Source organism: Notolepis coatsorum (assembly GCF_963971535.1).
Source record: "Notolepis coatsorum genome assembly, chromosome: 4".
NCBI classification, from domain to species: domain Eukaryota; kingdom Metazoa; phylum Chordata; class Actinopteri; order Aulopiformes; family Paralepididae; genus Notolepis; species Notolepis coatsorum.
The window spans coordinates 81,788,569-81,803,677 of NC_140168.1; the positions used below are offsets into that span (position 1 = coordinate 81,788,569).

The window sequence follows — 15,109 nt, forward strand, 5'->3', positions numbered from 1 at the left end:
CTCACTGATAAGCTATCAAAACCAATTGCTTTTAGCTTGTCCATCAGAATGGAGTGATTGACAGTGTCGAAGGCCTTTTGTAGGTCCAGCATGACCATGCCGCAGTATTTGCCCGCGTCCACCTCTTGTTTGATGTGGTCGTTCAAATAGAGGAGGCATGTGTCAGTGGAGTGGGACGTTCTGAAGCCAGATTGGAATTCGTAGATTAGATTTTTTTCCGCCAGGTACTTTTCGACCTGTTTGTAGACTATTTTCTCCATGACTTTCGAGATGGAGGTAAGAATAGAAACAGGGCGGTAGTTGCCTGGGTCTAATTTGCTGCCCTTTTTGTGCATAGGGGTCACTCTCGCAATTTTGAAGTCCTTGGGGACGTGCCCATGTTTTATAGAGAGGTTTATTATGTGTGTGATGACTGGGGTGATGGCGGCTGCTGCGTCTCTGAGGAATTTGGAGGGGATGTTGTCATGGCCAGTGGCCTTGTTAGGTTGGAGGGCGCTCAATTTTTTGAGTACCTCATCGGTTGTTACCATTTCAAGTTTGAAGTCGTCTTTGTGGACCCCTAGGTTTTTGTAGTATGCTACTATGTGTTCTACCCCATAATGCCCTGAGTGGGAGGGTAGTTTGTTTACCAGTGTTGTGGCTATGTTTGTGAAGAAGATGTTTAAGTAATTGGCTACATCCAGCTTGTCTGTGCTGAGCGTGTGTTGTCCGTCTTTATGTTTATGTTTGAGAATCTGGTTTTAAGTTTTTTTACTGCAGCCTAGTTGATTATTGAGTAATTTCCAAAGTTTGCGGGGTTTGTTTTTGTTTTCCTCAGTTTTGTCGTTGATGAAATTTCTTTTTGCGGTTCTGATCATGGTGTTTACGTCATTTCTTAGTCTGTTTCTTTGAGTTTTTAGTTCAACCACGTGGGCTTGGAGTTCACTGTTTGAGCTTTTGGAAAGCTTTGTCTGACTTTTATGAAGTTCAGAGCATTTTTTGTCTCTGGTTTTCATAGCGGCCAGTATTTCAGTGTGCATCCATGGCTCAGCGCGATTTTTAACCCTGGAGGTTCTTATGGGTGCCATGTTGTTGAGTATTGCTGTGAATTTGGTTTTGAATCCAAGCCATGTTTCTTCAACCTGTGTACCACTGAGTTCATCTGACCAGTCCAAGCTCCCCAGTTCTAGGTTAAAGGCCTCTCTATATAATATTGCTGGCTGTACAATACTGCTGTAGGCCTATAATACTGCTGTTCATATCCAGTTATATTAAACATAATATTCACCATTCCCATCATACCCACATCACATAGACTGTAGTGTGTATAGCATAGCAAAAGTATGCAATTGAAGTATAACAGAACTTGCAGCATCATATTGTTAATTTCATCTTTGTAAACAAGACGAAAGACTTTCTCTGGTCTCCATCCCCTTAACAATTGTATGTATTGAGCTGTACTGAGGGTTAGGGTTAAGGTTAAGGTTAGGGTTAGGAGGGTTAAGGTTAGGGTTAGGGACCGGTTAAAAATAAACAGCACAAACTGACTACTTCCGGGTTTTACAGGAAACAACACAGAGTACAAGCCATAGATATATATAGAACACTAGATAGCTTGCCCGCGCTGCCGGCCAATGGAGAGCGACGTCACTGAACCGCCGCCATCTTGGGAGAGTCAGCCTTGAGTGAGAGTGAGTGAGCTGCACAGACAAAAATACTCATAACTCGCTGAAATATTGACGGATTTACAAACGGTTTGGTTTATTACAAGCATTATTAACGTGGCTATGATTCAAGCGGTTTGTAAAAAAAAACATCTTAAATTTTTTTTAATAAGTATGCAGTATCATAACTACATCTTTGATGTTTATAGCAAACCAACCCGTTTGTAAATCCGTCAATATTTCAGCGAGTTATGAGTATTTTTGTCTGTGCAGCTCACTCACTCTCACTCAAGGCTGACTCTCCCAAGATGGCGGCGGTTCAGTGACGCTGGTGACTCCGCCTTAAGCTATCTAGTGTTCTATATATATCTATGGTACAAGCCCCGCCCCCGACGCATAGATTTACATATGCCCCGGCGGCGTGTATCACTTCCGCAACGGATTTAGTCGGATTTCGGTTTCCGGGTTCGCCTGATTGGCCGCGGCGGCCACGTGACACGCCGTGGCACGCCCCCGCGGTAGCGCCAGGCTTGCCGCTGCGCCCTGCTGTGGCGACGCTCGCGGCAGCGTCTCTAACAGTAACAGTAAGAAGCATTTTGGATAAAAGTATTCTGTACTTCTGTATGACGACAATGTATGTGGGGCGTGCCACAGCGTGTCACGTGGCCGTCGCGGCCAATCAGAAATCCGAAATCCGTCTAAATCCCAAATCCGTTGCGGAAGTGATACACGCGCCCCGGCGTGCGTTATTTTTTTTCCTAGGCGCCTGTTTCTACACTGGTTAAGCTTAGGCACTCTTTCGAAGTTGGTTAAGGTTAGAGTTTGTCTTAGAACATGGTAGTTTGCAGGCTGTTCGACGCGGAAATGGGCAAAGACACAGCTCGTCACGAGATTGGGCAAACATGTCAGTGGCCAATCAGAGAGCGTCAGTCAGTGGCCAATCAGAGAGCGTCTCCGAGAAATGCAGCTAGGAAAAATAATAACGCAGCCCCGACGCCCCGCCCAGACGTTGGGCTTGCGGCTCTGCAGATATACCCTACTCGCTTGCGTGACGCTCGCCCGGCCCGCTCGGTTGGTAGTCTCTCACAAACACTCAGCTAGCGTGTAGCAGTTCAGACGTTATTATTTTGTTGCCGTTTCTCATGATGTCTAAACTACGAACGATAAAAAGCCTGGTCAACGAACGTCTCACCGCGGCCGCCGTGGAGATATTCGGGATCTTCGAGACCACCGTTGGACAGTACGAGAGCGAGGCGTTCCGCGCGAGGCAGGAGATCGAGCAGCAGCGCAAACTGCTGGATCTGGTGCTAAAACCTGACATCAAACTGCTGGATCTGGTGCTAAAACCTGACATCAAACTATGCCGAGGTCGGTAGAATGGCGTCAGTGGTTCTTGCGGTCGTAACTGTTTATTGTCGGTGGTTCGAGTTTTGGTTCAGACGTGGTGTTTTCATGATAAACATGAAGGCCAACGCTACTTCCTCAACTGGCTAATCCAAAAGATGGCGCTAACGCAGCGAAGGGCACCAGAAAAGTGCCCTGCTCAAAAGGCACACAGACGTTTTATTTTTTATTAAACGGGTTAATCCGATTAAGATCAAGGATCTCTTTTGATACCTGGCCAATATAGCAAAACTGCTTAACTTTTTGGCATGTTTTTAGATTATTAGATTCAATTAGATTCAAATGTATTGTCATACAGCACAAGTACAGTACAGTGAAAAGAGCAGGCACGTGCACATAGAGGCCAGCGGGTGCTTGAGCACCTGCCTTTTTGAGTCTCATCAAAAAAGTGCCCTTTTTGAAAAAATGATTTTTTTTCTTTTACCGGTACGCATATAGACTGCCCTTCCAACTGAAAAATGTCAGGATAGAATCAAAATATTAGGTAAAGAGAGCGAGATGCCCCATATTCCATTGCAGTTTGCACGGCCTCCTTAGCGTGCCTCTCCGCGGACCTATATATTTTATGCATAGTGTGGGTGGTGATGATGATGATGATAGAAACCGCTGTGGCGCATACAGTTGAATGCTGGTATTACACTCATTGAGGGACACGAAGAAGTCAAGTCCGATGGGATTTGGGAATCTCAAATACAAATCGGGATCTGAATAAAAAATGCATTTATATTAAACAATACAGAATATACAGCACTTCTTGGGGTCTGTAGGGTAAGCACTTATTCCCTCCCCCCTGAACATTTATGGAGATGTATGGGCCTTTTAAGTCAGTGATAAAAGTGTCTTCAAGGATAAGTGAGCTCCTGCACTGATTATTATAGTTCAATATTCAATATTTGATCACCAAAACCCCCCAAAAAGCATAAAAAGGGGGCCCCCGCCCGAAAAGGGCCCTTAAAAATCACGCTCGCACACTGCGCGCGCTCGGTTAATATATACACACAAGTGTAGTGCCCTTTTCAGCCTTTGAGCACCTGGCCCTCTAAAGTCCTGTGCACGTCCCTGGAAAAGAGGTTTGGCAAATGTAGCAGTAAAGTGCAATAGCAATACATAATGTGCAGGTGATTAAACTGGATATACAATGATATGTATATAGTAGGGGTGGAACGGTACCAGTGGCGTAACTCTCTCTGTAGATGTGGGGGGGACATATTCGGGGGCGTGGCGAATGACGTCGCTGGGGGGGGTTAGGGGGAGGCCCCCCCCCCCCCCTCTCTACCTAGATTTTGTTTTAAATACCAGGGGTGCAATACCGCATTTTCCCAGGCCGTGGCGCCACTTCTCCATGTAAACGACACACTGAGCTCATACAAAAAACAAGTATTCTGTTGTGACAAATAATAAACAAATTTGAAAGGTTTATGGTGAAAGAACATTTATTATATGGTGCTTCAATTAGCAATTATGAACACAGTAATACAAGATATGCATGATAAAAAAAAGACATGCTAAGTTCCTGAGAAACACTACTATACAATATACAATTTTAGCTCTTAATGTATATCACCTTTATCTATCACCAATCACTTTTAATCAAATTTAATTACAGGTACAAAATGGGGGACCCTGATGGAAACAAGACGAAAGTCTTTCTAAGGGCTGCATCCTCTTAACAATTGTATGTATTGAGCTGTACTGTACTGTACCCATTCTGCAATCTGTTAATAAACTTTTCAATCAATCAATCAATCATGGACTTATGAACCACGATTATTTTCAAGAGAAACAAACAGGCAAATAGCTATAGCTTAGTCAATCTGGACAAATACATTAGGCCTATATTAAAAAAAGAAAATCTGCTAAAATGCTGTTACTTGCCAGTCTTGCCGTTGCCCTCCTGTTTCGTGGTGGTGTCGTCACTGCTGCTGGTTTAGCTCTAGGCGACAGCGTAGCAAAACTTAGTTTGCTTTGAAGAAGTAGCTTTCTCCTCTTGGGCAACGGTGCCATCTCGTTGTTGCAATCACGCAGGTAGGAGTCGGACATAGCACTGAATGTCTTATCTTATCTCTCTTTATACCGTATGTGATGACGTATTTTAACACACACCTCGGCTGACGACCCAAGCTATTATTATGCAAAGACGCGTACTTTAGCGAGTGGGTACTTGGCCCGTGCAGGGCAAGAATGCGACCCCCATCTACTGCTCTTTGCATAATAATAGGACAGGTAGTCAGACTCCGCTCTTTGGACGGTAAAACGGGGGGGGTACATAACTGCATTCTGAAACCATGCGGGGGACACTTTCCAATGTCCCCCGCGTGAGTTACGCCCCTGAACGGTACGCATTCGAACCGTGTACCGAAGGAGGTCGTACCGAACGGTACGCATTCGGGGCATGTGTGTATTGTTCGGTTATATAACGCTCAGGGATGCGTTCTTCATGGGACGGGGCTGCACTCTGTGCAGCCAAAGATTTGAGCAGAAGCGCGTACACGCACATGCACGGGTGACGGATGTGCACGGCACGCGCATGCACACAGGAATGCGCTGCACTCGCCAACTCGCTATAAGTACCCACCTGGGCTACTTTGCATATCAATAGCGCCGGTCGTCAGGTGTGTTAAATACGTTCTCAGATACATTCACATAGGGCTGGGCGATAAAACGATAACGATAACTATTGCGATAAATTATTTCCTCGAAATAAACATGAAACGTGGTCGCAAAGTTTCGATATATCGATTTTCCAAGCTTGGATATGAGCACACTAACAACCAATCAGTGAAGGAGATGGCGGACAGCGGAAGGAGACCCGCTACCTCTGCCTCTGGGTAGAGAGGTAGGACTCTAGTAGTAAACAAGGCTGGCTAGGATAATTAGCTTGCACGCCGCTATTTTATAGTTTACGTGCCGAGTGGGTGTGTGGCGTGAATTCTGAGGCCACGGTTAGAGTACTGTGGGGTATGCGGTGGACGTTGTTGCAATGTATTGGGGCGGAACGGAGTATTTTATGGTGATAGTTAGTACATTGTCATGGGATACACCGCTTGCTCTGGCTAACAGTGCTAACGTGCATGGACTGATGACGACATCAACTCGAGACATTCGCAGCAGCAAAACAAGTCTATTAATAGCCCGTCCATCGGTGCTGGGCATAAGAAGTTAATTAAAACTTGACTTGAATTATATCGACGATAATTATCGATATCGAATTATATGAAAATAATTTAATAATTTTATCACAATAACGTTTTTGGCCATATCGCCCAGCCCTACATTCACACCTAACTTGTGAATGAAATGTGTTACATTCCATTCGTAGAGGCAATTAGGCATCGTCTTTAGTCTGTGCTTAAGCGAGGGAACATTTATGCGCGCGCGTGTGCACGTGGCGTCATTAGCGTGCGTGCAATCAGTGTTGATATGAGGAACGCATCCCTGATAACGTTACGTTAGCTACGAGCTAACTAACTTTAGCCGCAAGCTAACTAATGTTAGCCGCAAGCTAACCGTGGAAACGCTCACAGAGAAGTGACTCCACGACACCAGTTTGATTACTGGGGAAGGATGGTATATTGACGAGTTAATACTTTGACAAATGTTGCCTATATTTTTCAGTCTGTTCGGTCTTTGTGTGCCAAACATTGTTAAAGGTAAACTTTTTTTTACCAAATAAATGAGAAGCATGTTTAAATCAGCAATGCCTCCCCTCTTGCTGTACCAAAATCTCCTAGCTCTAACCGTCACTGTCAAAATAATGTGCCTGATGTCAAATGGCCTCATTCTTTCAGTTTTTGCATGACTACTTCCTTGAGAATAACTGAAAAGTTGGATTATTTTTAAATTGGCTATATATCTTATGTTGATGTATGGTATTTTTGGAGTGTTAAATTTTTTTAAAATAAAAAACAACGTATACCGAAAACCGTAAACCTAAAACCCTGATATGAACCGAACTAGGGGTGCACCGATGTATCGGTTGGGTATCGGTATCGGCAGATAAGTGCCTTGTTGACTGCAATCGGCCTATCGGCCGATAAGCTCAAGTGTGCCAATGGCAGTAGCCGATAAATATCCATCAATTTGTGTTGCGTCAAAAGGCAAAAAAAAGTTCAGTCAAGCGACCTGCTGTCGCTGACAACGCCGCCCCCACACACACACAAGCTACTGCATCAAAGTTACTACTTATGATTAACAAAGGCATTCGTTTTGTGGCATTAACGTTATATAGTTAGTGTTACACGTTCAATAACATCAGCATATTATTTACCCGAACATAGCAAGTAGCAAGCATTACTCAATTCATAGCTCAGAGCCCGTACTGAGTTGTACCCATTCTGCAATATGTTAATAAAGTTTTCAATCAGACAAATGTATAGAAAAGCTTTGTTTTATTATAACATTCGTTGCAGTAAAATCATTATGCCTCGTTTGGTCATCCTGTGGGGAGCTAACGTTATTAGCGCGTTGGTTTGTTGTTGTTCTCTCGCTGCAGATCAATGGCGGCAATCCAGGAAGTAAAAAACGAATAGGCGCTTGCCGATTGGTGGTAACAGCAGAGGCGGGTGCAAGCGGTGTGACGTAATTGGCAGAATCAACTGTCTATCAAAATTGTTCTGTTGCATTGTATTGGTTGAGAGCTCTGGTTGAGACAATAGTATCCAGCTGCAGCCCGGCAGACCATACTGGGAGAGAGATAGTGCTATTTCTTGATGTTTCCTTTTTTTAAGTAAGTAAAGAGGCCTATGTTCATATTGGTGAGCACAATTTGTAACACAAAAAGAGAGACGTGTAGCCTATTTATTTAATATTTTATTTATTCATTTTATTATTATTATTTTATTTGTTGCCATGGCTAAAATAATAGTCAAGCATAGGGCTAAAACATTTTCATAAACAATAATATAATTGTTTGTTATTTGGTTATAATAAGGGCTTTTCTATGCATTTGTCTGATTGATTGATTGATTGAAAGCTTTATTGACAGATTGCAGTGTGGGTACAATACAGTACAGCTCAGTGGACCAGAAAAAGACTTTTGGCTTTTTTACATAAGGGTCCTCCATTTTCAATTCATCAAAACATCTAGAGACATACAAATATACAGTAGTTTCATAAAAAATAAATATATATATTACAAAAAATATATATATATATTACAAAAAAAATATATATATATATTACAAAAAAAATAATATATATATATTCCAATTTTTTTTTGCCACAAATATCGGTATCGGCCGATTGTGTTAGTTGAACAATCGGTATTTGTGGCAAATTTTCATATCGGTGCATCCCTAAACCGAACCGTCGATTTTGTGAACCGTTCCACCCCTAATATATAGAGATGTAGTATTATTATGTAGTGATACAGGTATAAAGACACTATGGTAATAATCATACCGGCCAGCAGCGTAACTAGTAAGAGTAGCCCAAGTAAGGGATATGTTAGCCCCTTCTGTGACTGTGATGCACGCCAACCAGGTTTGGCCGAGTTAATCCACAGTCCCTTTCTCCTCAATGGGAAACCAACCTAGATTTACCCTGAAGAACTGGTCCTACCCGAACCGTTCGTTATACAAGTATCAGAGACATTTTAAAGGTACTCACAGTTGCACGAGGGTTTCGAACAGACAAATGTTAGGGTTTGAAAGCTTGGTGTTGCTAATAAACGTTTTAAATATTTTTTATAAACTGGTCAACACTGCTCAAAACGGCTTTAGCTCTCTGATGCGCCTGCGCTGTGATCACAGCGTATGCGCATCAGGCACCCAATGCCGGAAATAAAGCTGTGTTGACCAGTTTATAAAAATTATTTAAAATGTTTATTAGCAACGCCAAGCTTTCAAACCCTGTTTGTCTGTTCGAAACCCTCGTGCAACTGTGAGTACCTTTAAAATGTCTCTGTGATACTTGTATAATGAACGGTTCGGGTAGGACCAGTTCTTTTTTTTTTATCCACTTTTTCTCCTTATTTTTCTATTTTTCTCCCATCCCAATTTTGCTTCGCCAATTCTTCCTTCAATTCTCCCCTCCCCTGTCTCGAACGTTGCTAGACTATGCCTCCCACTGGTCGGCTGCAGTGAGGACCAAGCCTTGCATCACGTGTCCCCTCTGGTACACGAGGAGGCAGCTGTCGCATCTTTTCACCTGAACAGCGCAATCTCTTAGTGGCGAGGAGTAACGCGTGGGAGGCTCACGCTGCCCCCGATACTTCCTGATTCTGCTGTACAGGCGCACCAACCGACCTGTAGGAGTCGCTGTCCACAACGTCCAATCCCCACCCACCGACTTTCCCACCATCTTAACACTGCCAATTGTGTTAGTATGACGACCGGCCAAGCCGGTAGCAACGCAGAGAGCTGGACTCGATACCAGCATCTCCTGCGTTAGTGGCGAGCGCCTTGCCCACTGCGCCACTCAGGACCAGTTCTTCAGGGTAAATCTAGGTTGGTTTCCCATTGAGGAGCAAGCGACTGTGGATTCACTCGGCCAAACCTTGTTGGCGTGCATCACAGTCACGAAAGGGGCTAGGGATATGTACATAGATATCGTATCTAAAAAGGATTATATGCAGGTGTGTACAGACAGATGTGGATACATATACGGTATATATATATATACAGCATTATTGTACATGCTATCATCAGAGTTATATGGGTTATATGTAAGGGATAATGTATAGCTACGAGGTCATTGTCGCAAAATAATTGACCGACACAGAGTTTAAAATACCGAGCCGCCTCGGCGAGGTGTTTTAAACGTCAGTGAAGGTCAATTATTTTGCGACAATGATCGAGTATAGCTATACATTATCCCGCTTATTACATGGCTAACTTACTAACAATATACCTAATTCATTTTACATCGACTCGCAACACTGGTTCTGGCTCCGCTCGTCGCTCCGCCCCCTGTCATCGCCGGCAGCTTCCCCGGCAGCAGAACACCGGCAGTGTCTAATTGCACTGAAACAGTGTGTGTCAGTGGGCTTGATTGCGAACAGCTGCGCACAGCGGTCATTATTGTCTGATAACTGACCTCTGACGCGCGCTATTGACCAATCACAAGCAAGCATTTCGGCGAATGTGAAAACGCCATGTAATAAGCAAGTATATTATATAGGTTATAAGTAGGATTATAATTATGCAGGTATATTCAGACACACACATACACATATATATATGTGGTAAATAGGTAATATATATTATGGTAAAATCTCAAGCGAAACATGAAATGATAATGTTTCATAATTGCTGGCAAGATTTTAATGGCCATGGGGTCATATATGGAGGACCAAATGTGGCAAAATGAAATCATTATTGTCTAAACATTTTGAAACATATCTAAATGAGTCAATACAATAGTAAATAATCTAATCATTTTGAAATAAATACATATCAACTCATTATGTTATATTATTTTACATTTAAATGTAAGTATTTTATTTCATGACTGCTGTTTTCATAATGCGATTTTATTAATTTGTCATGATTTTATTTTCACATGACCTTGTGAAAGCTGCATTCTAGGTCTATTTTGACATCTTTGCTGGGCCCGCCAGGGAATCCCCACACAAACAAATGTAACGAATGTGTCGCACAGTTCATCAGTCAACATTTCTTGGTCATGATGACTTGAGGATTGGATAACTATGTACAAACCAAGTCTGTTGTCAGGGTTACCATAATGAACAGGTTATGCTTCTATGATAGACTTGTTGATATGATCTGAAGAGACTTTCAGCTATTTCAGACACTTTGTTATTGAAATCTTGAAGTGAAAATGAAGAATGTGAAGACACGATTTATAATTACTATGGCTTTAATGGCATGTTTACTTATCTTTTTAAAGGAAACACAAACAAATAATCAATCATTTACAGACTGTCCTTTTAACTCACATATTTTAATTGTAGAAAATGTGATGAGTTTGCAACAATGCAAGCCTACATCACCCGATTGTTTCACTCCGTAGTTCAATGATTTCAGTTCATGATTTTATTGGAATACATAGAAGTAAGTCATTTCAGGCATTTATCGATCCACCTTTTCTGTCATTTAATTTTGTGTTCCTCCCTGTAGACCACCTGCAGCTCCCCGTTTACAATGAGGAGGCTCATCCAGAGCAGCAGGAGAGGAGCCCCAGTCTGGGCCAGGAGGAGCCAGAGCCCCTACAGATTAAAGAGGAGGAACTATTCCAACAGCAGGAGGTGTCTGCTCGCTCACGGTCTATATCACAGCCCATGAAATGTGAAAACGAGGAGGAGGATACTCAGTGGTCACAGCTTAGCCAAACCCTCAAAGAGGAAAGCGGAGAGAGCGACCCTCTACCGGGCACCTCAAGAGACCGGATGAACACAGAACCTGATGGAGAGGACTGTTGGGTATCAGAACCGTATGGAGAGAGCTGGGGGGTGTCGGAACCTGATGGAGAGAACTGGGTGATATCGGAACACGATGCAGAGAACTGGGGGGTATCGGAACCTGATCGAGAGAACTGGGGGGTATCGGAACGTACTAGTGACATAGAACCGGTTGCAGATGTCCTCATCCTCTCCTCCGAACACTCTGGAAGTGAGACGGAAGACAGTGACAATTACAGCAAGGGGACGAGGGAACCTCATTCGGGTCTAAACTCTAAATCAAAAAAGACACAGGACGGACAAAGGTCGTCCGCCAGCGGGACGTTAAAGAGACCCGCCGAATCGCTCCACGATCCGAGAACAAGCCAAGTTCCGTCTACGTCTCGCTGCAGAGTGTGCGGAGAATCTTTTCCCAATGCGGTTTTCCTAACCAGGCACGCCAGAGTTCACCCAGACACATGTGGGCTGTGTGAGAAGCGGACCGATTCTACGGAGGAGAGCTTGGCAAGTCACCTTCAAGTTCACTGGAAATGCGACATTTGCGGGAAAGGCTTCCCTACCGACTGGGCTCTCGGGGTCCATAAGAGGATCCACGCCGGGGACAGGCCCTTCGGGTGTCCGGAGTGCGACAAGAGCTTCATGAACAAGGCTCACCTGACGATACACATGCGAGGTCACACGGGAGAGAAACCCTACAACTGCTCCTTCTGCAACCGGAGTTTCGGCCACAAGTCGAACATGACGATGCACATGAGGAGCCACACGGGGGAGAAGCCCTTCAGCTGCGCCGTCTGTCACAAGGGCTTCGGCAGGATGTTCACCCTGAAGAGACACATGACGGCTCATAAATTCAACCAGGCGGAGCGCCTGGCCGTGCACACCGCCGCGAGCCGCGCGGGGGAGAAACCCTTCAGCTGCTCCATCTGCAACAACCGGTTCGGGAGGAACTCGACGCTGAAGAGACACATGCGGTATCACACCGGGGACAAGCCCTTCGGGTGCACCGAGTGCGACAAGACGTTTCACCGCAAGGAGTATCTGACCGCGCACGTGCTAAAGCACAGGAGGGCGGTCGACCTGTTCGTAGGCCAAGTGCAGGACCAGGGCACGTGAAAGGCCGAAGGAAAATCGTTTACTTACACGAACCCTTCAGCTGCGCCGTTTGTAATGGGAAGACGTCTGGGAATACACTTTGCGATCTAGACCCGACATAACACTAAAGCAAAGATCGTTCTCGAAATCATGGAAATGGAGGTTCTTTCAAGTCACTTTATCAGTGGTTTCAATCAGGATGCTTCGGCGCAATGACTTGAGAGACACTTTTGTTTAGTCCTAAATTATGTATAGACCTGTTTCTTAATTGTGAATAAACGATGTATTTATATAGCATGCAGAAGGCAAATGACAATGAATGAATAGGATCGGTATTTAGCCTACGTCGGATGTTATTGAGGAAATATGTTGCCATTCCAAATTCTTCTTGCCTTCTCATCAGGAAACTGAAATCCTGGCACAGTTTGGCTATAACTAACAAAAAGTACATAATTGTGTATGGATTCCTTTTATTGCAGACATGAAATGTATTTACATAGCAGTCAAATTATGTATTCCCACCATTCACTCACGTGGCTGGGAAGAATAGAAGCATAAATAGAAGGGAGCAGCAGAAAAGCACACGTGTCGTGTAGGGCACACCGATTCCACGTTTCCAGTCCCGATACCTGGGTTCTGAGAGTACTGATCCAACTACTTTTAATTGAACAGTAGAAACTTGGACCATAATTTCGGGGTCATTGGACAAAAAATAGAGATATAATAACTTTGTATCCATTAGAGAGAGTTAATGTGTCAGAAATGGAGCAAATCAAGTCAATTTGCTTTGATTTCTGGCACGTTAGACGTGTTTCTTGGTATCGGATGTTAGTATCAGGGAAATTCTCAGATACCGATTTCTATTTTGGCCTGGTATCATAAGATAAGATAAGATATTCCTTTATTGATCCCCTTGGGGAAATTCAGCATCATAGCAGCGTGGTGGAGGGGAGGTACAGGTAGTAGGAGACATGATACAGGTCATAGAATTATAGTACCATCATCTCACAGAAGCGCCTGGTGGAGATCTCATGATGAAATAAGAGTGTCTCTGTCTCTGCACATTATCAAAACGGATCAAAGACGCTGCCCGTGTACATTCCTGGTTAATAAGACGACTCCAAGGCTGCCTAAAGAGGGACACCTCTTGTCTGGTGCCGGACAGTAGACCAACGCACGAAAAGGGACAGTCCGCTAGCCCGGCCTTCCAGGCAGCCAAGTAGTAGTAGTAGATGGTAAATGGATGGGACTGCGTTTATATAGCGCTTTCATCCAACGCGCTTTACAACTTACACCTCACATTCACCCACACACCGACGGCGGAGGTCATCGTGCTAGGTGCCAACCTGCTATGTTGGGAGCAGTTAAAGGGTTAAGTGTCTTTCTCAAGGACACTTCGACACACCGCCCAGGGAGGAGCCGTAATGGAAGCGGGGCAACAAAAGTCCCCTATGTTGCCCGGGTCGTAATTGACCTATCTCAAGCTCCACCCTCTTTTCTTGACCCTCCAATTACAACCTTGCTTTACTCGGACAAACAACGTTTTTTTTTGTCTGGACCCTCCTAGCACAGGCTTTGTTTCCATTGGTCAAGCAATGAGAGGGGGCGGGACTTGAGATTTGGTCAATATTGCCATGGATGCCATGTAGACTGCAAGTATGATGAAACACGCTCTTAAGCCGTCCATGTGTGCGTTCTGCTTCCTGTTTCTTTCAGGGGTAACGCCAACAGCAGATGATGTCTTTCTGTTTTAGATACTTAGAGCTGCGTTCTGCAAGCAAGAATAACAATAAGAACCTGGTATCTCTGACCCTTGGTTCCCCTTTTATTTATCGATTATTTTATTCTATTTATGTTCTTTCTTTATTTTTCTATTATTTTCCTATTTCTGTATTTATAAAAAATGTTGACCACATTCTAATAGAAGTTGTGCCTTGTGTATGTGAAACTGATCAATTTATTATGTTCTGTCAACAAGTTGTGATACGCAATAAAATAAAGAATAGTGCCATGTCTCCATTAGCTATGTTCAGCCTGGCTGGGGCTAGCCGTGGTCTAGCACAGTATGTATGGTTGGGTTTGTGTCTCCCATTGCATTTCTTTCTCTTTCTAAACTCTGGTTGCTAGGCAACCTTTCAAAATTCACACCAGCAGCAACTGTGGTAGATGAGCTAAACCGTGATGATGCAACAGTCCCAGCCAGGTTGTGAAAGTGGTCCGTCTCAGCCAGGGTCCAGCCAAGTTTGAGCAGGTTCTAAAAACAATGGAGACACTCACTGCGTGCCAGGCAGGCCACAGCACAGCTAAAGACCCTGGCCAGTGGAGACAATAGTACAGGGGTGGCCAACCCGCGGCTCGCGAGCCGCATGCGGCTCTTTGCCCGTCAATGTGCGGCTTTTTTTTTTTTTTTTTACTTTTTTTTTTTTTTATGTCACTCATTCCATAAGGACGTAGAATAAACATTCACAATTTTTTTTTAAATGGTCCATTTGCATGTTCTTGGTATCTGAATCTAGGGACATATATGGATCAGTGTCAGAAATAGTGTGTCTGAATGAATGAATGAAAACTTTATTAACAGATTGCAGAATGGGTGCAGTACAGCTCAATA

General features: G+C 43.9%; 1 protein-coding gene across 1 annotated transcript; it reads left to right on the top strand.

Moving 5' to 3' along the window:
• Positions 1–2,715: 2,715 nt before the first annotated feature.
• LOC311227745 (uncharacterized protein) lies at positions 2,716–14,829 on the top strand. The gene is made up of 2 exons (XM_084313530.1): positions 2,716–3,011; positions 11,126–14,829. Exons 1-2 carry the CDS (start codon positions 2,786–2,788, stop codon positions 12,517–12,519), a joined length of 1,620 nt encoding a protein of 539 aa, XP_084169656.1. The 5' UTR covers positions 2,716–2,785; the 3' UTR covers positions 12,520–14,829.
• The last annotated feature ends 280 nt before the right edge of the window (positions 14,830–15,109 follow it).

Bases quoted from the DNA above. Each gene is read 5' to 3' on its own strand.
- LOC311227745 (XM_084313530.1), top strand. From the start codon at position 2,786: ATGATGTCTAAACTACGAACGATAAAAAGCCTGGTCAACGAACGTCTC. The intron at 3,012-11,125 runs GTCGGTAGAATG...TCCTCCCTGTAG, and splicing joins TGACATCAAACTATGCCGAG to ACCACCTGCAGCTCCCCGTT.